Source organism: Molossus molossus, unplaced genomic scaffold (genome assembly GCF_014108415.1).
Source record: "Molossus molossus isolate mMolMol1 unplaced genomic scaffold, mMolMol1.p scaffold_m16_p_24, whole genome shotgun sequence".
Classification (NCBI taxonomy): domain Eukaryota; kingdom Metazoa; phylum Chordata; class Mammalia; order Chiroptera; family Molossidae; genus Molossus; species Molossus molossus.
In genome coordinates this window covers 372,130-396,491 of record NW_023425360.1, presented here as the reverse complement: position 1 = coordinate 396,491, position 24,362 = coordinate 372,130, and the positions used below count along the sequence as shown (strand labels likewise).

Genomic DNA, 24,362 nt, shown 5'->3' with positions numbered 1-24,362 from the left:
CTGCCTTGAGTGTGTCAAGAATGCAGCATCTGTGAAGCACAGTAAAACGAGGTCTGCCTGTGTTCAGGATAGAGTTCAAGTTTCTGCGGAGGGAAAGGGTGACACTTGAGGGCAAGTCTGGATTTTCATCATAATCCTCTCCAGCCCCTACCTTAGTAGAGCAGAAACGTCCATACACCCTTTGTAACCATGTGGATGCGCCCCAGCCTCAGTGCATCTACCCTGTTCCAATGGCGGTGTCACACCTGACAGAATGTAGTCTCGTTTGCTTAGGGCTTCGAGTTTTGTGGAGTCTGGAAACAATCAGAATTTTTCTTATTGATAACTTATTTTTAAATAAAACATTGTAGTAAGCATTCAAAACTGTTACACAAAGTTCTATATTAGGGAAAGTGACTGTGTGCGAGTCAGCTGTGGTGAAAGAGCAGATGGCCCAGACTCGGGAGATGGACTGTGGTTTGGCTTCTGCTAGTGGATCTCGGGTACAGTCACTTGGTGACCTGCTGAGCTGGCCTCCTCAGTGCTGAGGCCACAGCATCCACTGGTGACGGTCCAAGTTCCTCTTGTTCTAAAATGCGTGGATTTTGTTTGGGGGTACATTATTTTCAGTGAGGTTTACTATGGAATCTAAATGGAATATAAAACCTAGCGTTAGTCTAATATTCCACACTCATCTCTAGCTAGAAATGCCATTAATATAGAGATCTTACGTTGAAAACTTGTGTACAGTTTATTCATAGAAAATAACTTTATACAGACAGGCTGAAACTTCCAGTGGTTTGACTTAGGAGTTCTTGACTTTATGATGGTGTGGAAATGATAGGCATTCATAGAAACCATATTTTGAATTTGAATTCTGATCTTTTCCCGGGCTGGTGGTATGTGGTGTAATTCTCTCGTGACGCTGGACAGTGGCATCAAGCTGCAGCTCCCATTCACGCAGGGGTCTCAAGAGTCAACAACTTGTGTTCCATAGCGTTCTCACTGTGTGAGATCATTGTGCCCACTGTGGGCTGACACACGCATAAAGTAGGCACAGAACCCCATTGTCAATTAAGGAGCATCAGTATTGTCAACATATTAAAATGCTGTTACCAACGCAAGTGTAAGTTTAATTTTTGCAGTAGGTTTAAATATGAAAATTATGAGCAGAGAAAGCAGTTAACCTTACGAAAATCATTACTCCTACTTAGTTTAAGAATTAAAGTGTTTTTTTCCCCCATTGTATTTCAGGCTGGTACACCCCTCCAAAGGAAGATGGCTAAATGTTGACTGTCATATGTTTGGACCAATGTTGCTTTAAAGAAAATCTTTCCACCGTGCAGACAAGCTCTGAGTGCCCCTATAACAGCAGTACTGAAGATGTTAGCTCATAGATCTTTTAGTGGATAATCTGTCACCTGACATCCTGTATAAGTTTATAGCCTTCTCATTTTGCTCACTTTAGGTATCTTGGACTCAGCAATGGGGCCTTTACTGTATTTTTCTTGATAAATACACACACTGGCCACTCCTTTTCATCTCTTTTTCTTGAAAAATGAAATCTCTTAAGCAGGCAAGTCAGTATCAGGTTACTGAAGTCAGGACTTCAGGATAACTTTTCCATAATAAGCTCGTGCGTTACGAGGACTTAGAGCCAGTAAAGCTTTATTTGGTGTTTAATATTGGTTTAGAAAATATAAGGCCTTCTAAATCACAGTAGCCTTTTCAGATTAAAACAATTTTATGATATTGCCAAAATAATGACAGGAAACCTACTCAATAAATTGTTAAACTTTTTTATGGCCATGTGAAGATAGGAGCCGTTTGCCGAAGATAAGCCCTTAACTGAGCCGTACTGTGCTTGTTAGGCAAAGTGAAGCGCAAGTTCAGGCCAAGTAAGCAAGGAAGACTTGTAGCAGTACTTTCCACTGGGGCGTCACAGTTGTGCTGGGCTGAGTCTGTTATTGGTTCAGTATGTCTTCTGAAGATCTGCACTATAAATCTTGAAGTTATTTAAAATACTAAGTCATTTTACATTTCCATTTTATTAACGGGATGTTGCAATCGTTTGTAAACTAATAAAGTGATGGGCACACAGACTCCTTGAACAAAAGCTGCACAGTTAAGTACAAAAGATACCTAATTTGGAGACTCTTAAATTTTTTGCTATAGTCATAACAATGGCTTTTAATTAAAGACTAATAGGAACTCTACACATGTTAATTCTTTTATAAAACCTGACTCAAATCAGTACACTTTCCATTTTATTGCCTTACCTGAATCAGTCCTATTAAATTGGTAATAGATTTTTATATACCCAAGTTTGATTTAAAAGTAACTTCTAGTTATTAAGCACTTTTGAAATGAAATCCAGAAGCACATTTTTCTGCACAAACCACTTACAGAATTCAAAAGTGTTTCTTGTGCACTTGCTTTGAGATTCCGTGTTTAACTTTGTAAACCACATTGGGGAGACTTGGCACTTCTTTTGCTGTGGCCGAGAGGACAGTAGAGGAAGATTTTCTGGCATTCTTGTCAGCGTGGTTACATTTGTGTACAGTTGTGATACAGTTGCTCAGAGAAGGGACAAAGCAGGATTCTTCAAAGCATTACAGTTCCTTACACCTAAGGCTAAATCTTGAATACATTATTGAATTCTTTAATATCCTGATGGCCAGCAGATTGAGAGCTGCACATTTGGCATGCTTTGTTGTTGTTTTTTTTTGGGGGGGGGGGGGAGTTTATTTTTCATTGCAGATTTATTTGGCAATGTACAGTAAATTTTGTAAACTTGCATCAAGTTTATAAATAAAGAATCATTTAAAAAGTAACGCTGTCATTTACCCTCATTAGAGATACTCTCTGCTTCAGGAGTCTGTAGGTTCCATTGAGTTGCTGGAACAGGTTACATATGGTGCGTCGGGGTGAGGAAAGGCTTGAGAGGAAGAGAGCAGATTGAGGTAACAAAAGGAAGCTCCAGACCCCAGAAATGGGGTGTATAGATATGGTATACCCAAAGTTTCCTCAGCCTTTTCACTTTCCCATGCTCATTCTTCAATAGAAAGTCTTACGGCTGCCCCTAGTTCCCTGTTACAATAATCTGCTCCCTCTTTAGTGTACCCATAGCTCCTTCCACACATTTGCCAAGTTACCTCACAAGAAGTCCGGAGGTGGGAAAGCTCCAGGGACAGTACATCTGGGCTCCGCTGCTGCTTTGAGATTTTTCTGTGTTAATTTCACCTTTGGAATGAAAGTTGTGTCTGGATGTGCAGTACTTCATCCAGGGGTAGATAATGGCCCTGTCTCCTTGGAAGGTGTGGAAATCTGTAGAAGCCCCCTCACCCCCCAGTATGCTGCCCCTCACCTGTCCTTACCTAGAACTAGGGCCACACCTAATGTCTGGTGAAAAGGATGAAAACCATCATGATTATTTTGGACCCATGGTTCTCAACATGTCATTTGGGGAACCCTGGAGACCCCACTAGATACTTTTAAGAGGTTTTGAAGGTCAAAATTATTTTCCTAATGAAATATCATTTGCCATTTTCAGTCTGTCATTCTCTCAAGTGTACAGTGGAGTTTTCCAGAGGCCACCTGACATGATGTTGCCACAGACTGAATTCAGAAGCCAATCCAGCTGCCTTCTACTAAGCCAGAAATTAGAGGTTTGCAAAATGTAAATATGTTATAGGGGAGGGGTTCATAGAAAATGTTATTATGGCCCTGGCCGGTTTGGCTCAGTGGTTAGAGCTTTGGCCTGCGGTCCAGAGAGACTGGGGTTCCGTTCCCGCTAAGGGCATGTACCTCAGTTGTGATTTGTCCCCAGCCGCGGGTGGGGTCGTGTGGGAGGCAGCCACTCGATGTGTCCCTTTCATGTGAATGTTTCTCTCTCTCTCTCTCTCCCTCCCACTCTCCCTGAACAAAAATGGAAATATGTCCTTGGGTGAGGATAAAAAAAAAGAAAATGTTATTTTGTTAATGTGTAATGTATTTATCAATATTAAAATGTTTTAATATGGTAACTATTAATAGACATAACCCATATAAACATGCTCTTTGGGGTTGTTAGTGTTTAAGAGTGTGCAGGAGTCCTGAGGCCAGAAAGTTTGAGACCCACTAGTTTAGACCAATGACTGGGGGATTGAGCCACAGCTTCGCCAGCAGAGCGTGGAGGTCGGGGCACAGGCGCGTCCACTGCGCTCGCTTTCCCTGCACCCGTGGTTTTCAGCCCGAGCTGGCATCGGGGAAAGTGGAAACAGCCGGCGGGGTGGGCACCAGGTGCGCCCGTGCGACGCGGGGACAGCGATGCCGGTGGCCGCCCGCCGGACCACACGCGGACGGGAGCAGCGCTCTTTTCCCACGCCCTAGGTGGGCTGTTAAAGCAGGTCCCGCCCGAGGAAAACGGGGCTCACGGAGACCACAGGCACTGGGCTGTCTGTGCGGTCTCCGCCTGCAGGGACTGAGAGCTGGAGAAAGGGAGAAAAAGCAGCCGACCGCGCTTTGCGGTGCCTGCGGGGCTGACCCAGGAGGCGGACGTCGAAGCGGAGCCGCGCCGGAAGCGCTCTCCCGGAAGTCCCGGTCCCGCCCCCGGCCGGAAGCGGCGCGCACGTCTGCGCAGTGCGCACTGGTCGGGAGCTGGTGCTGCTTCATAACGTGCCCGAGCGGGGGCCCTGCTGCCGGCACCCGGGGGGATATGGAGCCGGTGGGCGGCGGCGGCGATCGCGGCTGCTCCGCAGACCCGGGGAGCGCCTTCGTGCTGAGTAACCTGGCGGAGGTGGTGGAGCGTGTGCTCACCTTCCTTCCTGCCAAGGCGCTGCTGCGGGTGGCCGGGTGAGGAGAGGCGGCGGGCTGGCCGGGGCTCGGCCCCCAGGGTGTGCGGGGCGGGGGCCGAGCGGGAGAGGGAAGGACGCCCGCTCACAGCCCTTTGTGGTCGCGCCCTCAGCGTGAGCCGCCTGTGGAGGGAGAGCGTGCGCCGGGTGCTGCGAGCCCAGCGCGGGGTGGCCTGGATCTCGGCGGGCCCGGCGGACGGCGGCCACCCGCAGGAGCACTGCCTGGTCCGCGCGGCAGCCCGGGAGCTGCAGGCAAGTGGGCAGGGCTGGGGCGCGCGGGCCTCTGCAGGGTGGGTGGGCAGTGCAGAGCTAACTTACCCCGGCTTCCTGCAGGGGCTTCTTGTTTAGTGCGTGAAAAGGTTTCGAGCCGGGCTGGTGTGGCTCAATGCTTGAGCATCGACCCATGCACAAGGGGGTCCCGGTTGGATTCCTGGTCAGGGCACATGCCCAGGTGGTGGGCCGGTCCCCAGTGGGGGGCGTGCAGGGGACAGCCAGTCGGTGTTCTCTCTCATCGATGTTTCTATCTCTCCCTCTCCCTTCCTCTCTCTCGAAAATCAGTAAAGGAAAAAAAAAAAGGTTTTGTAACCATCGGGTTTAACGGCTGTATGTTATAAAGATGTGCCATGGTTTTATTTGACTATTCCTCAAATGTTGGGCACTTTATCCAGATTTTTACTATTATGATAATGCTATGCGGAACCTCTCCTTTACCGGCTTCCCTTGAAGCTAGTATTGGTGTCATTGTTTTGCAGGAAAGGCAACTGGGTCTCGAGCTTAGTGCCACATAAGAAACCCAAGGACCAATCTCTAACACAGATATTTCAACCCCCAATCCTATGTACTCTTCTGTGTTGTGTTTCTGGGCCCCCGTTTCCAGTGATGGGCAGTACCTGGGCAGGTGAAGCTTGAACTGGAGAGTTAGAGAGCAGCCTCCTGAGCACAGGTGCCAGTGAGGCTGCAGTTATCTCACTTGCCAGTGGGAGGAGTCATTTGAGAGTAATTTGCCCACCCAAAGCCCTATCACTTCTTTATACTTTAGTGTGCAGTACATACAAACAAGGACATAGCGTCACCACCAGACAACCACCAAAGGCTGGACGTTTCCTTTTAGTGAAGAATGGTATTTGGAATCCAAGATCTGGACACCTCACGCTGTTGAGTGGTGTGCAGCTCCAAAGCCTAGTCAGTGAACAGTGTCAAGGAATATATGTATATAATATGTGCAAGCCTGTGTGTGTGTTCATCTCTCCATGTATACATACATTTATAACTATACACACATGTACATTTACACATACACATGTGTGCACACATATACATATGTACACACACACACACACACGTGTGAAACACAAATACGTCCAATTCTAATCAGGATTCTGTCCAGTTTTCTCTCAGCTTGTATTTGTCCTGCCCTTTTAGACAGTGACAAACTTGGCTTATACCTTTCTTAATATACTTAGATATTCGATGAATGCCCCTTTCCCATGTGGATTTCCTTCTTATCCTATTTGGGCTCAGACACTCAGATCCAAAGTGGCCAGTAGCCAAAGGCTACTGATTTGCAGAAAACTTTATTCTTGGCACTGTGGCCCAAATCTTGCCTAATCTGTTTCCAAAAGTTTGTCATTTGAAAAAAAAATTGAAAATGCAGGCAAAGACTTTTATATAAAGATGTTCTTTGGAGCATCATTTAAATTAAGGGAAATAAAAAGCAACTAATGTTCATCTAATACATGAAGTCATTAAATGATAAACTTCAAGATGCATTATGACAAGAGAACATGTGATGTCATATGTTTAAAAGGGAGATTATGAAATTATATGTTCAGTATAATAATTATTAAAAACATAATGGGAAAAAAAAGAAGCCAAAATGTTAGCAAAAGTTTCCTTTGGGGGTAGAATTGTGTGATTTTTTTTTTTTTTAAATATCTTTTTATTGATTTTAGAGAGAGAAAGAAGGGAGAGGGAGATAGAAACATCGACAAGAGAGAAACATCTATCGGCTGCCTCCTGCACTTCCCCTACTGGGGATCAAGCCTGCAACCCGGGCATGTGCCCTGAGTAGGAATCCAACCGGGAACCACTTGGGGCTTGGGTCGATCAATGCTCAACCACTGAGCCACATCAGCTGGGCAAATTGTGCGATTTTTTTTTTTTTAAGTTTTTTAAAACTTTTCTGGTTTTTTCTTCAGATTTGTACCACAGCGGGTATTATTTTTATATAGCTTTTAAAAGTTCTCATATTGTAATGGCTGCTATAGCCAGGCAGATTTAGGCATGAGCCCACTTTGGCACACATTAGCTGTGTTACCTAGCTGTGGACCAGAGAGTCCTGGGTTCAGTTCCTGCTAGGGGCATGTACCAAAAAAAAAAGTTACCTAGCCTCTGTGAGCCTCAGAGAATAATAACTCCCTTTATACCCTTATAGAATTGTTGTAAGGATTAAATAATGAAAAGATAGTGCATATAATGCATTACATAGAGTACCAGGAATGTAGTGTTTTCAATAACTGAGATTATTATTCTCTGTTATTAGTATTGCTGTTAAAAAATTTACACAGTAATACCCTTAAGGAGGTTTATACTTGTAATAAACTCTGGTGAGGTGAGATGAAAACATGGAAAACCTTGTCCAAATCGTACATGCTGTTTTCTTGATAATTTGTTTGCCACATTATCTAGTGGACATGATACGTTTATAGCCATAAAGAAAGTTGATTTAACTTTTTTATTAAAAATATTTTAGCCCTGGCCAGTTTGGCTCAGCAGTTAGAGCGTCGGCCTGTGGACCAAAGAGCCCTGGGTTCAATTCCAGCCAAAGTCATGCACCTCAGTTGTGGTTCATCTCCGGCCCCGCTTGGGATCGTGCGGGTGGCAACCAATTGATGTGTCTCTCTCGTATCGATGTTTCTCTTTCTCTCTCTCTCTCTCTCCCCCTTTTCCCCCTCCCACTCTGTTTGAAGATAAATGTAAAAATATCCTTGGGAGAGGATTAAAAAAAAATTTCAAGTCCACTAAAATTTTTATAAAACATCTTGCCATTTGGAACCTCATGGAATGAGGTTCTAGTTGTCTTGCCTTGTGCTTTGTAATCATCTCATGATGAGGATTGTCGTGGTCACGGCTTCTAGAGAGAATTGGGAAGGAAAATTCAGCCATTGCTATCAGAAAAGAGAGAATCATAAAACCTCAGACCTGGACTTTTAATCTTTAAGAACAGGAAACCTAAGGCCTAGACACCTGTAAGGGTTATTCTGCTGGTTTATGGAGGGTCAGCACTAACATCTGAACCTTTAAATTCTCTCCTTTTCTCACTATGTTGGGCATCACAAACTCAAAGGGCTTCAGAGTTAGACAGTGTCTGAGGTGGGTCTGGAATCTCGGAAGCAGCAGAGGAGGGCAGGGCCGTGGGGGTCCAGAGCACGCGTGCCTCTTACCCTGGTCAAGGGGAATGAACGTGGTCCAGGTGTTCCCGAAAATGTCTAGTTTTTCAAAAGAATGTGGAAATCCACATTTTATGTAAATGTTTTGTGGGATTTTAAATGTTGGCCACCACATTACATTTTTTGAAAATGCCTTGTGGACCAAGGAAACTTATCCAGGTCACCCCAGTGTCATCATTCTGTGTCAGTATCTTTTATGAATTTGCCTTTACAGAATCTAATATGAAACATCTTAACATTCCCTCAAATTATAATGGGTCAGCATTTTTTATTTTATCAACATTGAAGCTTTGCTATATGCTACTACCCCATTCCATTAGTAAAATATCTTTGAAAAGAACCAGCTTAGAAAGATAAGTAAACTTACTATTTTCCTTTAATTCAGCTAATTTGCCGCCTGTCTATATTGTGAAGTTTAGTGGAAAACATGAGTCTGAATAAGCCCAACTTGTAAGTGGCGGATTGCTGGGATGTACGGGATGTTGCTATGGGTCCAAAGTCCTGAGGGAGCCTGGGAACAGGTTTTCTGGAGGAGGGGGCTCTCAGATGTCCCTTGAGGGAGCATCTGCAGTCACCCAGGACAGGGAGAGAGCTGCCCCGAGGAGACAGAGCGCAGCGTGGATGGCTGGCAGTCGTGAGCTGGGGCCCCGCAGGCCCTCGGTGCGTGGGAGTGAGGACCCGGATGACTTACCTCATAGGCAGTGAAGTGAGGAGTGTGATCCAATTTGCACCTTCCTCTGCTGCTGAGCCGTTTGTTACTGTAACACCTGTTCCAATAAAGCAAGTGGCATTTTTTAAGAGCTTAAATTATGAAAATTAACTTCTTGAGTTAGTCTGGAATGAGTGACTTGAAGAAGTCATGGATGTTTAACGGATGACTGAGCTGAGAAGGAAAGCGTGAGTGGGCAGTGCATGCCAAGGGGAGGGACTCGATGCCAGCACGGGTCAGGAGGAGGGAGGGCGGCGGCTCCTGGGTGGAGCTCGAAGTAGCCACAAAGGTACTCAGCTTTGTGCTCTGTCTTTTCTCCTCAGAATGTTCACATCCTGCCACAGACAGTTCTGTACATGGCCGATTCCGACACCTTCATCAGCCTGGAAGAGTGTCGAGGACACAAGAGAGGTGAATATCCAAAGGAAAAGTTGTGGGTGTGATTGTTTCCTGATGTGTCTTCTGTTTGGAGTAAATATTTCCTGGTCCTGAGAGTTACTGACTTTCGGAGGCTTTGGGCCTAGTCCCTTCGGATGCATGGGTATATTGTCTTTGAAGCTCAAAGAGCTCTTTGCCTCACAGTTGGTTTCTGAACCTTGTGGTACCATTGAGACAGATTCTTTACAAAGGCATTTTCCTTGTGAAAACTGATCCTCCGGGCACTCTGACGGTGTGTATTTGGCTCTTGAAGCCTTTTATTGTGTTGGTGATGGGGACTGTTTACCAAAGGAGCATGTAGACAGTGCCACTGCTCGCTGAGAGAAGCACAGTCGTGTCCCAGCCTGAGCCCTGGGCTGCCGTCCGACTGAATCCATGTGGCTGCCTGCGCTACAGCAGCAGAGCTTGGTGTCATCAGGCCGGCAGAGCTGACGGTCAGGTTTAGAATTAAAACAGAGCAGGCCCGAAACAGGAGCACGTTTGTGTTCATCCAGCACTTTAGACTTCCTTATAAAGCATTCTGGTGTAAAATGACTTAAACTTGATTCAGGATTTGCCTTTTTCCCTCCACACCATCAGATTTGGCCTTGAGTGATGACACTGAATTGTTTTGCTCCTGTCTTTGCAGCAAGGAAAAGAACCACCATGGATACAGCAGTTGCCCTGGAGAAACTCTTCCCGAAACAGTGCCAGGTCCTCGGGATTGTGGCTCCAGGGATCGTAGGTGAGAGACCCTGCCTTGTGTTGCTGTGGGTCCCAGAGATGGGCACCCTGCTCGCGGCCTAAAAGCACAGTGATGTTTTGGGCTATCTCAGGTCCATCAAAGGCAGTCGTGTTCACCATGGTCACCTTGGACCGGATCAGTGTGCTCAGTGTCACATCTCCGGGCTGTCTGTAAACCAGTTGCTCTGCATCTTTCCGGGAGCATTCACCAGCGGGCAGACGTGTTCTGCCTCTCTCCAGTATAGCCTCAGTGAGCATGCTCACTTGGTCCCTGTTTCTGGTGGGCGGGGTGAGGGGGCCTCACTGGGAAATTTGTTTCTGTGCTTCGCCACTACTGTTGGAAGTTGGCAGCATGAGGAGGGCCCTGCCCAGGTTTGCTGCTCTGACTTTCCGCTGTTGTTCATGTATCTGACTGTGCTCTGTGGCTCATGGGAGGGACTGAGCCCAGGCAGTTGAGGCGGTTGAGACGCCTGGACTGGGACCTGGCTGTCCACCTGGTGCTGGTGTGACTGCGCAGGGCCCGCCTCACAGCTTCGCTGCTCCATCCGTGCCGGAGGCGTCAGCAGGGCCGCCGGAGGGCTGTGCAGTGAGTCAGCCGGAGCTACCAGTGCAGGGTTTTTTTTTAATCCTCGCTGGAGGATGTTTTCCCATTGTTTTCTAGATAAAGTGGAAGCAGGGAGAGAGAGAGAGAAACATCAATGTGAGAGAGACACATTGATTGATTGCCCCCCACACGACCCCCACTGGGGCCAGGGATCACACCTGCAACTCGGGTACCTGCTCTTGACCGGGAATTGAACCCCAGACCCTTTAGTCTCGGGCTGATGCTCTAACCACTGGGCAACTGACCAGGGCTCAGTTTTTCTTTTCATTTGTTATCAAAATTCTCTAATAGGAGTATTTCTCTGTGTGTGTGTATGTGTGTATATGTATACTTTATATAGTGATCAAATGTTTTAGCCCAGGATAAAAAAAAATTTTTCAAGTATTTTTTTCTTTATTGATTTTAGAGAGGAAGGGAGAGGGAGAGAGATAGAAGCATCCATAAGGGAGAACATCGACTGGCCGCCTCCTAAATGCCCCCCCACTGGGGATCAGGATCACAACCTGGGCATGTGCCCTGACCGGAATTGGACTGGTGACCTCTTGGTGCATGGGACAATGTTCAACCACTGAGCCACGCCAGCCAGGCCCAGGGTAAAATTTTTAAAGGAGAATTGCTGTGAAGAAGTATTTACTCCCCCCCCCCAACTTTTTATTTAGAAAAACTTCAAACCTATAGAACAGTTAATAACAGTACAATAAACACCCACATACCCTTCACCTAGATTCACTGTTTTAAAAAATCTGCAACCTTTGCTAGTTCTGTGTTTGCTTAAAATACATTACTTTCTGAATCATTTGAAAGTAAATTGCAGACATCATGACTCTAACCCTAAAAAAAATGTCAAAGCTGAAAGCTTGCTCAGAGAGTGGCCTGTCGATCTTCGTGCTCTAGGTGGGGTGGGTGCTGACACCGTCGTGAAATGAAACTTCAGTTGTTGTTGACTGTTGACGGAACTGCTTCCCTTTTTCCTAGTGACCCCAATGGGATCAGGCAGCAACCGACCTCAGGAAATAGAAATTGGAGAATCTGGTTTTGCTCTACTATTCCCTCAAGTTGAAGGAATAAAAATACAACCCTTTCATTTTATTAAGGATCCAAAGAACTTAACACTAGAAAGACGTCAACTCACTGAAGTAGGTGAGTCCCTGTTTCTCACCATTTATTCCCCCTCTCGCCGGTGCTGTGTCAGCGAGTCCGAAGGGCGTGCACCTTACTGGGTGATTCCAACTAGTGATCAGCGTGGCAAGTGCAGTGCGCTTCGTTTCAGAAAGGGGGTGAGTTCAGGCGGACTGTCGAGCAGGACCACACCCCTAGGAGGCTTGGCCAACGTGGGCCAGACCTGAGAGGTCGTTCTGAAGACTGAGTGGCTCCGTATCTCAGCCTGATGAGAGCTTAATGTCACTAACAGTAAGCAAGAGACTGGTGGCTCAGGCAGAGCAGTGCTAAGGCCTTTCATCTGCATCTGCAAACGAACCGATCAGCATCGACCATAAAAATCACTGTTGGCATAGAAACTGCCCAGCGGTGACCCCTCGCGCATGCGCGTGTCAGCCAGCCTACAGGCATAGCTCCGAACCATGGGAGTGAGCACCTGTGCAGCCGTGGAGGGGATCCGAGACTGGTGTGATAATCGAGGGGGAAGGCGTGCACACCGAGACGCATGTGCCACCATCCCTCACAGAGAGAGTGGGGAGGGGCCGGCGTTGGCTCCAAGCCTGGCAGCCGGGACAGCAGGCCTCTGGGAGCATGGCGGGGGCAGAGCCCGGTGGAGGGGGACTGCGGGGCGTCTGTGGTGGGAGGCAGGAGAGTGTCGCTGTCACTGCTCTGGGTTTTCCCCTTTCTACTTTTGGGCACGTTCCTTAACTTTTCTGAGCATCTGGTTCCTCATCTGTGAGTGGAAATGACTAACTTAGAGTCACGAGTGTTAAACGGGGTGGCTCACATCAAGCACTTAACTAAACACCTGGCTCCGTGGAGGGCAGGCAGTCGGCCGACACCGGCGGCCCTTCAGGCAGACGCACAGTGAGTCACACCATGGGTGGCCCACCTGCATGGCCCTGTGGTCCGGCAGGGACAGGCGGATGGCAGGTGGGTGTGCAGCTCAGGGAGGGACGTTCAGGGAAGGTCTTGGGTCAGAAGCACGCGCACGCCGGCTGGTGGGACAGGTGATGACGGCTGACCTTTGCTGCGGCGTCAGCTGGGCATTGGGCACTGGCTGCTTCTCGTCCTCACAGCCCCTGTGCCAGGTGGAACTCGTGGGGTCTGTGGTCTGTTGTCCAGGAGGAACTGCAGGGTACAGCTCTCAGAGTGCAGTGAGGGCAAGTTGAGGAGCGGGTGTGGCTTGTTGCTGAGCCAGGGAGACTGTCATTGGTGAGACAGAAAATAAAGTTTCAGTAAAGGAAATGTAAAATGCCGGTTTCTCTGCCGGGTCTGATAGCTGCCCTTCCTGTCTCCGCAGGCCTTTTGGGTAACCCCGAGCTGCGGGTGGTGCTGGTGTTTGGCTACAACTGCTGCAAGGTGGGGGCCAGCAGTTACCTGCAGCGGGTGGTGAGCACGTTCAGCGGCTTGGACGTCGTGGTGGCCGGAGGCCAGGTGGACAACCTGGCGTCACTGACCTCCGGAAGGTACGTCTGGCGTGCTTCTGGTTTCTCTGCTGTCGGAAGTGTTCTCAGACTTTCGTTACGTGGGTTGTTTTTGTTTTTATTTTTTCCCTCTTGCCTTATTGTCAGACACAGCACAGAAAACAGCAGGGTCCTCTTGGAAATCAAAGCTCGGCAAGGGACGGAGAGGTTTCAGAGACATTTTTAAAGTACAAGACAGAGCTGGACTAAAGGCTGCTTCCCCCTCCCAGAGCCAGGACCCCCAGGGAGCCCTCCCCCAGCAGCCAGTTCACACAGGCGGCTGACAGGCCTCCCCACCTGGAGAGCAGGGCCACACGGTGGTTGAAGTCCCTCCTCCCACCAGGCCGCGGTGGAGGAAGGCAGGCAGTGCGGTGACCCTCCGGGTCCTCCGCCGTCCTGCCCAGGCACCCACCAGGGCCTGTCCGTTCGGCCGGCGTTCATGGGGACGGGAAAGGCCGGGTGTGACACCAGACATCGTTCTTTGTCCTCCTGTGTCTGGGACGGGAAGCTGGTGGCTCACTGCACAGCCTGGCTCCGCCCTTCCTCTGCTGCGCTGGTCTCGGGCCCCCCTGCGCCCCCATCGCCGAGGGCAGCACTGCCTGCCAGGGCGTCGGAGGACTTTTCATGTGTTCTAGATGAATTCCCGGTGGTCTGCGGTTTTTTCCAGGCACCCTCTGGACATCGATGCCACCGGAGTGGTCGGGCTGTCCTTCAGCGGCCAGCGGGTGCAGGGCGCCACCGTGCTGCTCAGCGAGGACGTGGGGGACGGGCAGAGCGCCGAGGCCGCCCTGCAGCGCCTCAAGGCCGCCGGCATCCCGGAGCGCAACAGCGTGGGCTTCATGTTCGCCTGCGTGGGCCGCGGCTCGCAGTACTACAGGGCCAAGGGCAACGTGGAGGCCGATGCCTTCAGGAAGCTGTTCCCCACGGTTCCTTTGTTCGGCTTCTTCGGAAACGGAGAGATCGGGTGTGACCGCGTCGTCACTGGGAACTTGATACTGCAGAAGTGTGGCGAGGTCAAGGGCGCCGACCTGTTCCACAGCTACACCACTGTGATGGCGCTGGTGCACCTCGGGGCGGCGAAGTGAAGCCTGTCGCCGGGTCTCCTGCAGAAAGCCAGGGGCCCGGGCTGTGTCCCCCAAAATGCTGTTCTGTGTACTTGTTTTGTAGCTCTGATGCTCTGATTTCTTCGGGGTAGTTTCCAATGTGTAGGTGAGGGCAGCTGTGTGTGTCGCTCAGTGCAGAGCAGAAGCCGGAGGGACCAGGGCCGCGGCCACGCACCAGGCTGCTGGGCGCGGGTCTAACTCGGCTCCCGCTGGGGACTGTGTACGCCCAGGACGGGCCCAGACGCCCGGGGCCGCCTCTGCAGTGCAGGTGGGGGGCAGGATCGCCAGGGCGTGTTTCTCCCCTAATAAAGGAGAAAAGCATTCGATGGCTTGAGAAATCTTTCTCTGCTTTACAGTTTTACCAAGTTTTTCAGAAGCTATAACAAAATTACTGACTTTTCACGTATTTGATAGTAAAGAACTATTTTGTTTAGCACTCTATAAAGTTAATAGTGAAATAAATTCCCAAGACGAACAAGTAGTGTTGTATTACTGTGAGGAAGAGTTTCTTTTCCCCTCAGACTTCTTTACAAGACAGAAAGGGACATCGGTCTCGCCTGAGCCACCTTCCCCAGGTCTTCCTTACAGGGTGGCTTGTCGGCACATCCGCCTGAGGGGTGACCCGCTGGTGCGGCCCTGCGGCGGCTCGGACCCGGAGAGCGTCGTGCGCGGTGAGTGGGAGCCAGGCGTGACATTCCGCTTGTCACATTCTTAGTGACATTCTCTAGTCACTCTTCTCCGTTTTCACCTCGAAAGATTTTTCTCTTCCTGTTTATGTGATGAAAATACTTAGAAGTTTCTTGTTTTATAGTAACCCTCAGTCTTAGTTCTGAAGAAAGTACCAAGAAAAGTTTGATTGTCATAGAACTGTTAGTCTGTGAATATATTTAGCCATGTTTGTTTAGCTATTAACTTTTTAAAAATTAACACTGGTACCGATTATCAAGTAGACAGTGCCTCAGAATGGGAGCCCTTGGATGTACGTACATAGCACAAAAGGGAAGACTTTGTCCGTTGTCTTTGTCCCGTGATGTTGGCCAGAGCTGGTTAAGCAGTAGAGGAAAGGGGATTTAAACCTGAGACACTCAGCCCTGGCCAGTTTGGCTCAGCGGTTGAGCATAGGCCTGCGCACCAGAGAGTCCGAGTTCGGTTCCTGCTAGGGGCACGTACCACTAATAATAATAATAATAATAAATAAAATAAAAACTGAGAAACTTAAAAAATATGAGCCTAGGGGTTGAATGGATTATTTTACTTTTTCAAATTAATATATGAAATATTTTGTTACTCCTTAAAGGAGAGTCTGCTGCAGGGTCACTTCATGTACTGTTTGAGGTTAACAGAGGGCTCCTTTTTATAGCCACGCCCTTGGTGCTTGTTTTGAATGGAAAATTCATTTGACCACAAGGCTGTCACCTTGGTGCAGAACAGAAAAGCTGACCCAGTAGAAACCATAGGAGTCCAGTACGACCTCACTTAACGTTGTCAATAGGTTCTTAGGGCGGTGGCGAAATGACATACAATGAAACCATTTTTACCACAGACTACTCAAATAAAGAGTTAAGTTCCTGGGGCATCTCATCAATGTCGTAACAAAATGACATTAAATGCTACAATGTTACTCGAGGACCTGCTGCCCTGAAACCCAAGGCATGGCCCTGCCTCTCACAGGCCTGGATGTTGCATGGAAGGGGAACCATCATTTAAGCCAAGTTAAAATGAAATAATGTATTACAATTTTAAAAGGCTTGTCTTAAATAAAAGCAATCATTCAAGGAATAGTGTTTCAGCTAAAAACATAAGTAAACTCCTGGAACTGGCAACTGTCTCAGCAGCCACTTGTGAAATCACATGGAAGAGTTGACAGGAGCACAAAAGGAGAGGGGAGGACGTGCCCTCAGTGTCTCCACCGTTGGCCCATGGATGGGATGGTTTAGTCAATCAAGACATTTGGAAATACTTCCTCGGTAGGTTTTCAAAGCAAAATCTTCCTGCAGCTGCATTTGCATCCCCTTTATCTAAGAACTAAACTCCGTAAGAGCTCAGGAATAAAGGGAAGGCAGACCCAGAGACTCAGACCTAGTGGTAGACACCCTGCACATGGAGGTGGTTCATCATCTTCCGGGACCTGCTTTATGCAAGGGCGAGGGGCCCCACTGCAGCTGCCCCCACACCCCCCCCCCCCCGCTTGGCCCAACCGGATGGCTGGTGGATGTGCCAATGTCTCAACCCAGGGAGAGGCCAGACACCAAGAGGCTGGCCATTTAGTAATACTGCAGATTTAACACAGCGAACATGCAAAGAATGTAAAACAAACTTACAAATCTATGTAAAGATTTTTGAGAAAAAATATATCTACTTTTGTATTTTATTCCCACACAGTACTACTTAGATTAGCACCACCATAAGTTAGATTTTAATGGAAACAGAAGACTAAATCCTCTTGATTGGAAATTGTGAGATTTTTTAGATGACCAACTTGGTTTTCTTTTCTAGAGACTGGGTCTGCTTCATAAAAATCCTAAAATAATAAAACATAGAAAGCATTAGTAATAACATCCTTGTTAAATGAACAAAATCAGTACCTATGTAGAGAATGTGTTAAGTGAGTTGTTTTTAATATTGGCATTTGCAAGACGTTATTTTTGTTTTATATCTACACTATTTTTGCCCTATACACAACTGAGACAGGTACTGAGACTATATACTGCTAGAAAGTGGAAAACATTGGCAGAAGCCAATAAACGCCATTTAAGGTTTTGGTACTGTTTTTCATTTCATAAACAATTTGAATAGGAATTATTGTTCACTAGTGACTTATCACAGCCTGCAAAAAGGCAAGATTCATAATTACAAGAACTTGGAAGAAAAACCCATTTGTTTATTTTAAGTTTGATATCTTTTTATTGATTTTTTTTTTTTAGAGAGAGAGGAAGGGAGAGAGAGAAACATCGATCAGCTGCTTCCTGCATGCCCCACACTGGAGATCGAGCCCACAACCTGGGGATGTGCCCTGACCCGAAATTAAACTGGGACTTCTCAATCCCTGGGAGGACACTCAGTCCACTGAGCCACACTGGCTGGGCTTATTCTTTTTTTTTTTTCTTCTTTTTTTTAATATTGGGGAATTTTATTTATTTTATTAATTTTTTGTGGTATGTGCCCCTAGCGGAAACCAAACCTGGGACTCTCTGGCCCACAGGTTGACGCTCAACCACTGAGCCACACCGGCCAGGGCTCATTCTTTAATTTTAAACACAAATGGTCATCAGAATGAGAACTTTGAGACCATATTCTTTACACAATTCCCAAGTCTGACTAACCAAGTCAGTCACCATCCATGTGTCTGAAACATACTCTGTTCAAGGCCTTGTGATGTTGGAATTACAGGAATGAAACATGGTGACCTGAGCAACACCAGCAGCAGGGCAAACCATTTACCAGGACAGGAGCATCTTCAAATCACATCGGGGAAACCGGACATCCACATGCAGGAAGTATGGGGTTGGATTCTTACCTGATACATAGAAAAGTTAACTCGAGGTGGAGGGAGACCTGCCTGTAAGAGCTGTAGCTATGAAGCTAAGGAAACCGGAGCAGAGCTTCAGGACACTGGGTTTGGTGGTGTTTTCTTGGATATGAAACCAGAGTCCATCAAAAGAAAAAGACAGCCCTGGCCAGTTTGGTTCAGCGGTTAGAGCGTCGGCCTGCGGTCCGGAGAGACCCGGGTTCGGTTCCCACTAAGGGCACGTACCTCGGTTGCAGTTTGTCCCCGGCCCTGGTTGGTCCTGCGGGTGGCAGCCACTCGATGTGTCCCTTTCACGTCGATGTTTCTCTCTCTCCCTTCCTCTCTCTCCCTCCCACTCTATCTGTACAAAAAATGGAAAAATATCCTCGGGTGAGGATAAAGAAAAAAAGACAAAGACAGCCCTGGCTGGTTTGGCTCAGCGGTTGGAGTGTTGGCCCGCAGTCCAGAGAGACCCGGGTTCAGTTCCCGCTAAGGGCAAGGACCTCGGTTGCAGTTTGTCCCTGGCCCCGGTTGGGGTCGTGTGAGTGGCAACCACTCAATGTGTCTGTCACATCGATGTTTCTCTCTCTCTTTCTCTCTTTCTCCCTCCCGCTCTATCTGAAGATAAATGCAAGAATGTCCTTGGGTGAGGATAAAAAAAAAGAACTGCAGTAGACATTTCTTCCAAGAAGATACACCGACCGCAGATGTGTACCTGGGACGCTCAGCATCGCGAGTCATCAGGGACATGCAGTGCAAGACCATAGTGAGGTTGCTGTCCTAACGCATGTGGAGCGGTGTAATTTTAAAAGCAAATGACCCGTGTTGGTGAGGATGTGGAGAGGTTGGCTTGAAGGGGAAATGCCGGTCAGGGGGCTGTGACATCAGCCAGTGCTTGCTCTGGCCAGAACTCTGGTGTTCAGAACACCACTGTTTCAGACTAGAACTGTTTACTTTATTTTTTAATTGATTTTTGAGAGCGGAAGAGAGAAACACTGACCAGGTGTCTCCCGTATGTGCCCTGACTGGGAATTGAACCCGCTACCTTTTGGTGTACAGGAAGATGCTCCGCCCGACAACCAAACCAGCCAGGGCCACAACCATTTATTTTAATACTTCCCGAAAGTCACTATTGCTTGCTGTCTGTTAAGTGTCAGGGTAACTTCACAGTTGGAGAAAACTGGAGAAATCATTGTGGCCTAATGAATTCTTTATATGGCACCTAATAAGATGAAAACCTTGGTTCTGCAGAATCATGCCCCAAAAATGAAATGCCTTGTGGGGGAAATAGGCCTGGAACTTTGTAACTGAGCAGACACAAAAGCAAGGATCCTAGATTTCCACAAGTATCTGCGCTGAGAATTAGTCGGTCCAGCCTCTGTAGCCTTAAGCATTCGGGTTTGTGTTTCTTCCTTTCAGACACACGTCCTTGAAATGAGCTGCTTTTCGTAGAAACCCTTTTCACCAATATTAGAAACAGGATATAGGGGCAGCCCACGTGGGTCCTCTCCCCGCTGCAGGGAGTGTCTAGCTCTCAAATAAACTTTCTTCTCACTTACCCTTAGAAAATATATATGCACACATGCATACACATACATATATATCTGAGGGAGCCTCGTCAGGCAGTGGTGTTTTGTCACCGCACTGGTCTCTGAACCCCTGAGCCAGCCAGCCCTTGCACTTAAAGGGCGTTCTCCTTTTCTCTGTAGCTGTGAGAGAATGCGTTAGCTTCCTGGGAAGAAGCATGCCTGACCCACGCGACTTCAACAGGACGGGTTTCCCTGTCCAACCACACACCCTGATAATAAGACGTTGCAGGAACACGTACCTTGTAGCGCACAGACTGTTCTTGGTATGACAACTTAAGTCTCATTTAGGGAACAAAGAAGGATTAAATTTTTTAATTTCTTTTACCTTAGGGCGTCTCATTTTCTGCCTTTGTAACAAAGAAGTAGCGATTTGGCTCAATTCAATCATTCTTCAGTGTTCTCCATGCCCTGTGGGAAATAAGGGGGGTGTTTTCTTCACCTCCTTTCCTTCATGTGCTTACCTGCCAACACGTCCCCCTCACGGTTTTAGCTCACACACTCAGGTCCATCTCGAGTTCCTGGTTTGTGTGTGTGTAAGCGTCTAAATTAGTCTTTGTGTGGGGCCATCCAGCTATCCCAGCGTTACCCTTGCCCTGCCGAATTCCTGGCCCCTTTGTCAAAAGTCAGCATTGGGTCCATTTCTAGATCCATATGTTCATCCTAAGGACACGAGCTTCCCAGGGATTAGCCAGTTCCTCGCCCTGGCCCTCCCGGTAGCAGCCCACTGCAGACTGCTCTGGGGAGAGAGGCCCTCCCGGCTGTCACACGGGACAGAGATGACATGGTACCGTTAGCAACTTCATCTTCATGTGGAAGGGGCACTTATTTCAAAACCCTTGGCCAGTTTTGGTTAGATTCAAATGCCCACATGTAACAACGATTTCATGCAGGGTTCCACAATAAGCATTTCGTTTGGAAGTTCCTCACTGGGGGGGCACCGGTGCGGCTGGTCCCTCCCAGGCTGCTATCACACTGCCTGAACTGTCCCTCCGGAGGCGGCCTCTGCCGACAGCAAAGGGGAAGGAACTGGGTCAGTGGGAAAGCAGAAAGAAAATCTGAACTTGAATGTTGGGAGGTTCACTTTCTTCTCCCAATTACCTAAAAGGGTCAGGGCAGTCATCTGTGGGGCCGAGTCTTTTCCTTCAAGACAGCAGGGATGTCCTACTCGGATGTTTGTGCGCTATTTTTAAAGAGGTTTGTGTTTGTGGGTGGGGACCCGAAGTGACATGGGTAGCCTTGGCCATCTGTTCAGCTCCAGCAGTCCCGTTGTCCAGGCACCTGCGGCAGCGCCGGTGTGCATTGGATGATGAAGGATGAGACTGGCGGGGAGCCAAGTGCCCTGCAGAGCACCTGACATGTCGGAACTGTCCCCCGAAACCTGTGCGCTTGTATTAGCCAATGCCATCCCATCAAAAAAGTAAAAAACGAAACGAGAAAACAATATGAATGTGTGATACCGGATAACCTCCTAAACTTAATGAATCCTATATTCACTTATTTTCACAAGATTTCAGAGAAAAAAAAGACCAAAAGTAGTGAATGAAAATGAAAGTATTTTTTCACCTGAGCCATCTTTACTTGTGGCTTAGGAGTTACTCGTCTCCCCTCATGTTAATTGCCTGTGTATCCGTCTCTCCAAGTTGATTTAAGTCTGTGAAGTTAGGGAACATGTCTCTCTCTGGGTCGCTGCTCGTGGCTGGCTGCAGGACACCTGGCTCACGTGGACATGGATATGCAGCGTTTCAGAAGTTTCTGAGCACGGCCATGCCTTTTCTGACAGGTGGAAAATCTGATGTCTGCAGGTGCAGTGCCAGTGTGGGCGGGGCTGAGAACCCAGAGGAAGGTGTGCGGGTCACCAAAGGGGGCCACGCCCAGTTCAGCCCACCTGCTCCAAGGCACAAATAGAGCCCAATTTTATTTAGAAAAGAAGGCTGCCCTCTCAAATTACTGTCCCATTAAAAATTATGAAATAGACCCCATGTTTAGACTTACTTACCTATGTCTGAATAATTCAAGAGTGTTGTGTAAGTCCGTGAAGAAAAGATTTTAACGTGGAGCTCATGGGAAAGGGTGGCGCGGGGTTGCTTAGAAAGGGGATTTCTTACAGCCCACATAACATTTATGCAAACAACTATTTGAATAACTTGTAAAACTGAGATAACAGTTACAGAACACCATGTTCCATTTGAAATGAATATAATCACTGAACATGACTAATGCCGACGGCATCATAGCTGCCTGCAAACCAGGGCAAAGCTATGATATATGCGTTAAGGAAAGCTATGAGTTTTAAAAGTCATAAATTTTTAAATACTGATTAAAACTAGGATTTTGTGTAAATGAAGTATAGGGTTCTTCATGTAATTAAAGTATGCCAAGCATGTTGATGGTTTCTTTTCTAAAACCACCATTGAGACATTACTACTTGATGCAAACCGTGTAAATCGTACATTTGTTCTTTTAGGAAAGTATTAAAATGAACTCCTATAACCCCGTACTCTGAAAACAAGCCCTTTCATTGTCACGTGTTATTTCCCACATTCATAGGCAAGGTTATGTAGCTACAATTTTTTTCCATTTGATTGTTTTCTTTAAAAAGTTTTAGCTAAGGCATAACAGGTTTTAGTTGAGATATAACATTAGTTTTAGGTACGCAACATAACGATTTGATATTTATATATTGTGAAATGATAACCACAGTAAGTCTAGTTAACATCCAGTACCAAAGATAGTTACTTTTTTTTTTTCTTGTGATGAGGACTTTTAAGGTCAAGTCTCTTACCCTGAATTTTTATGAATTTACTTGGAAAAATACCTGTACAGCCGAGTTCATGTTTATTGAAGGCCAGCTGTATAACTGGGAGTTCTCTGAATTAACTTCCATAGAGAATATAAGATTTATTAAAGGATAATTAAGGTGCGCCAATATGAAGCTTACATGTCATTCTAAGACTGAATGGTACCTATAGAAATTGTTTACAACCTAGACTCCAGAGATTTTTCAGGGAGGACTGTTTTATCACAGACATCGTTTAGAATTTCTGGTACATAAGAGTTATTGCTAATAAAAAGCAGGCAGACTTTTTGTGGGTTTATTATAGTTTGAGATCTCTGCAAACCGGAACTTATTACTGCCTACACCCAAGTGGTGCTCATCCCGCCCCACGCTTGGTGTGCCCCTGCCCAAGGTGGAATCTGCCATGTGGTGCTATCCCTGGGCTTGCTGCATGCAACATGTGTCGCCTACTTATTAGAAAACCTTTGAAAAATGAGTTAACGGAGGACCTCCTGAATGCACGGCCCTCTGCTTTGTGTTTTATCCACATAGGCTGGATATCCATACACAATGGATAATGTGTATCCATTGACCCCATCTTAGCAGGGGTTTAAAGCCGTTTTGTTACAAGTCATTGTGGATATTTAAATGTCTAAATAGATATCACACAGAATCACATATATTCCATTTCTCAGGCTTTTCAAGAAGTCAGATTGGCTTTCTCCCTGCATGTTCCAAATAACTGAGGTTGCATTATTAGTCAACATTGAGAAGAGTTAAACATTAACATTTACACAAACATGAACAATGTAAGATCTCTTGGTATTATTTAAATTTCACAAATCACATAGTATCGAATCCATATGTTCTAGTTTTACAAGCAGCTACCGGAAGATAACATATTTTACCTCTGAAACCTTTACAGACATTCACAGGAACGACATAACCTCCAATCTTCCCTCACAGTCTGGCAGCTGCCTACATGCAGTTTCTGATTGTGACTTTGTCTTTTTAACGAAGAGAAAATCTGACCTGAAGAGGCACTTTGGTGTGGGATCTCACGCTCATTGCAGACACATCAGAAGCAGGTATATCTGGCCAGAAAATAGCACACAGCGCTTAAACCCACAGCAGCAGCCTCCACTCCTGTTTTCCTCCTGCCGCGGCTCCGTCACCCACAAAATGCCCTCTCATCCGTCACCTACCGCCTCCTCAAGCAGCCCTGGTTCAGTGGTAGCTCGAGGATTTCCCTCTGCTATGAATAAGAATCACCTGGGGCAGCTAAAAATAAAGACGACAGGCCACTCTCCCGTCCATAAGATTTTAATGGGTTTGAGGTGAGGCTCCAGACTGCATTTCAGCAAGTGTCCCCAGTAATTCTCACAAGGCAAGTGTAAGAACCAGCGGAAGAGGCCGGCCGGCCACACGTCTTCACGGCTCCTCCCAACTGGTCAGCCTCAGGCGCTAATCCTCCTGGGGCGCGAGGCTTCAGGCAGCAGGCAAGTCTGGAGAAAGCAGACTGGCATCTTGTCTACACCTCTGATTTGGGTTTTCCACACCCTGAAGATGTCAGAGGGCAAGAGTCTCCTTTGGATACGTGCTGTGACACAGGGCCCCACCAGGGGGCAGCACAGACCTGTCAGTACACACTGGGGATTTTTTAAATTTCACATTACCACATAAAATGGTTGCACCCACACTTTCTGGGAATTCGGATTACAAAACAACAACAACAACAACAACAACAACAAAACACTTAAAAGGCGCATGTAGAAGATGTTAGCATCTAATTTCCAGGCCTCTGCGCGTCCAGAGGGTTTTCATACGCAGCTATTAGAGGAAGGTCCCCTGAACGAAAACATTCAAACTCGAGGATCCCAGGTGAACAGAGGTGGTGGCAGATTCTCCGTCTGCTGGTTTCAAAGCGCTAGTCCCACTCTTTGCACTGGCTGTTTTTCACTGGTTTTAACCCGTCTTTAGAGTTCTACTAGGGGGGTGGGGACAGATGGGGGGACAATATGAGCAAGC

General features: G+C 47.2%; 2 protein-coding genes across 3 annotated transcripts in view; both read left to right on the top strand.

Moving 5' to 3' along the window:
* The window catches only part of UBE2Q2 (ubiquitin conjugating enzyme E2 Q2), a 32,102-nt gene extending 28,447 nt beyond the window's left edge, over positions 1 to 3,655 (top strand). The window contains exon 13 of one of the 2 annotated variants that reach the window (XM_036277978.1): positions 3,533 to 3,655. In XM_036277978.1, the coding sequence (XP_036133871.1) occupies positions 3,533 to 3,585 (53 nt within the window). In that variant the 3' untranslated portion in view covers positions 3,586 to 3,655. Of the gene's footprint in view, positions 1 to 1,233; positions 2,708 to 3,532 lie in introns of those variants that run through there. The other variant, XM_036277979.1, reaches the window with a different exon arrangement.
* Positions 3,656 to 4,622: 967 nt separating this feature from the next.
* FBXO22 (F-box protein 22) lies at positions 4,623 to 15,523 on the top strand. The gene is made up of 7 exons (XM_036278116.1): positions 4,623 to 4,812; positions 4,925 to 5,063; positions 9,293 to 9,380; positions 10,036 to 10,131; positions 11,710 to 11,874; positions 13,196 to 13,361; positions 14,026 to 15,523. The coding sequence occupies exons 1-7, from the start codon at positions 4,676 to 4,678 to the stop codon at positions 14,441 to 14,443; spliced, it is 1,209 nt and encodes a 402-aa protein (XP_036134009.1). The 5' UTR covers positions 4,623 to 4,675; the 3' UTR covers positions 14,444 to 15,523.
* Positions 15,524 to 24,362: the final 8,839 nt, after the last annotated feature.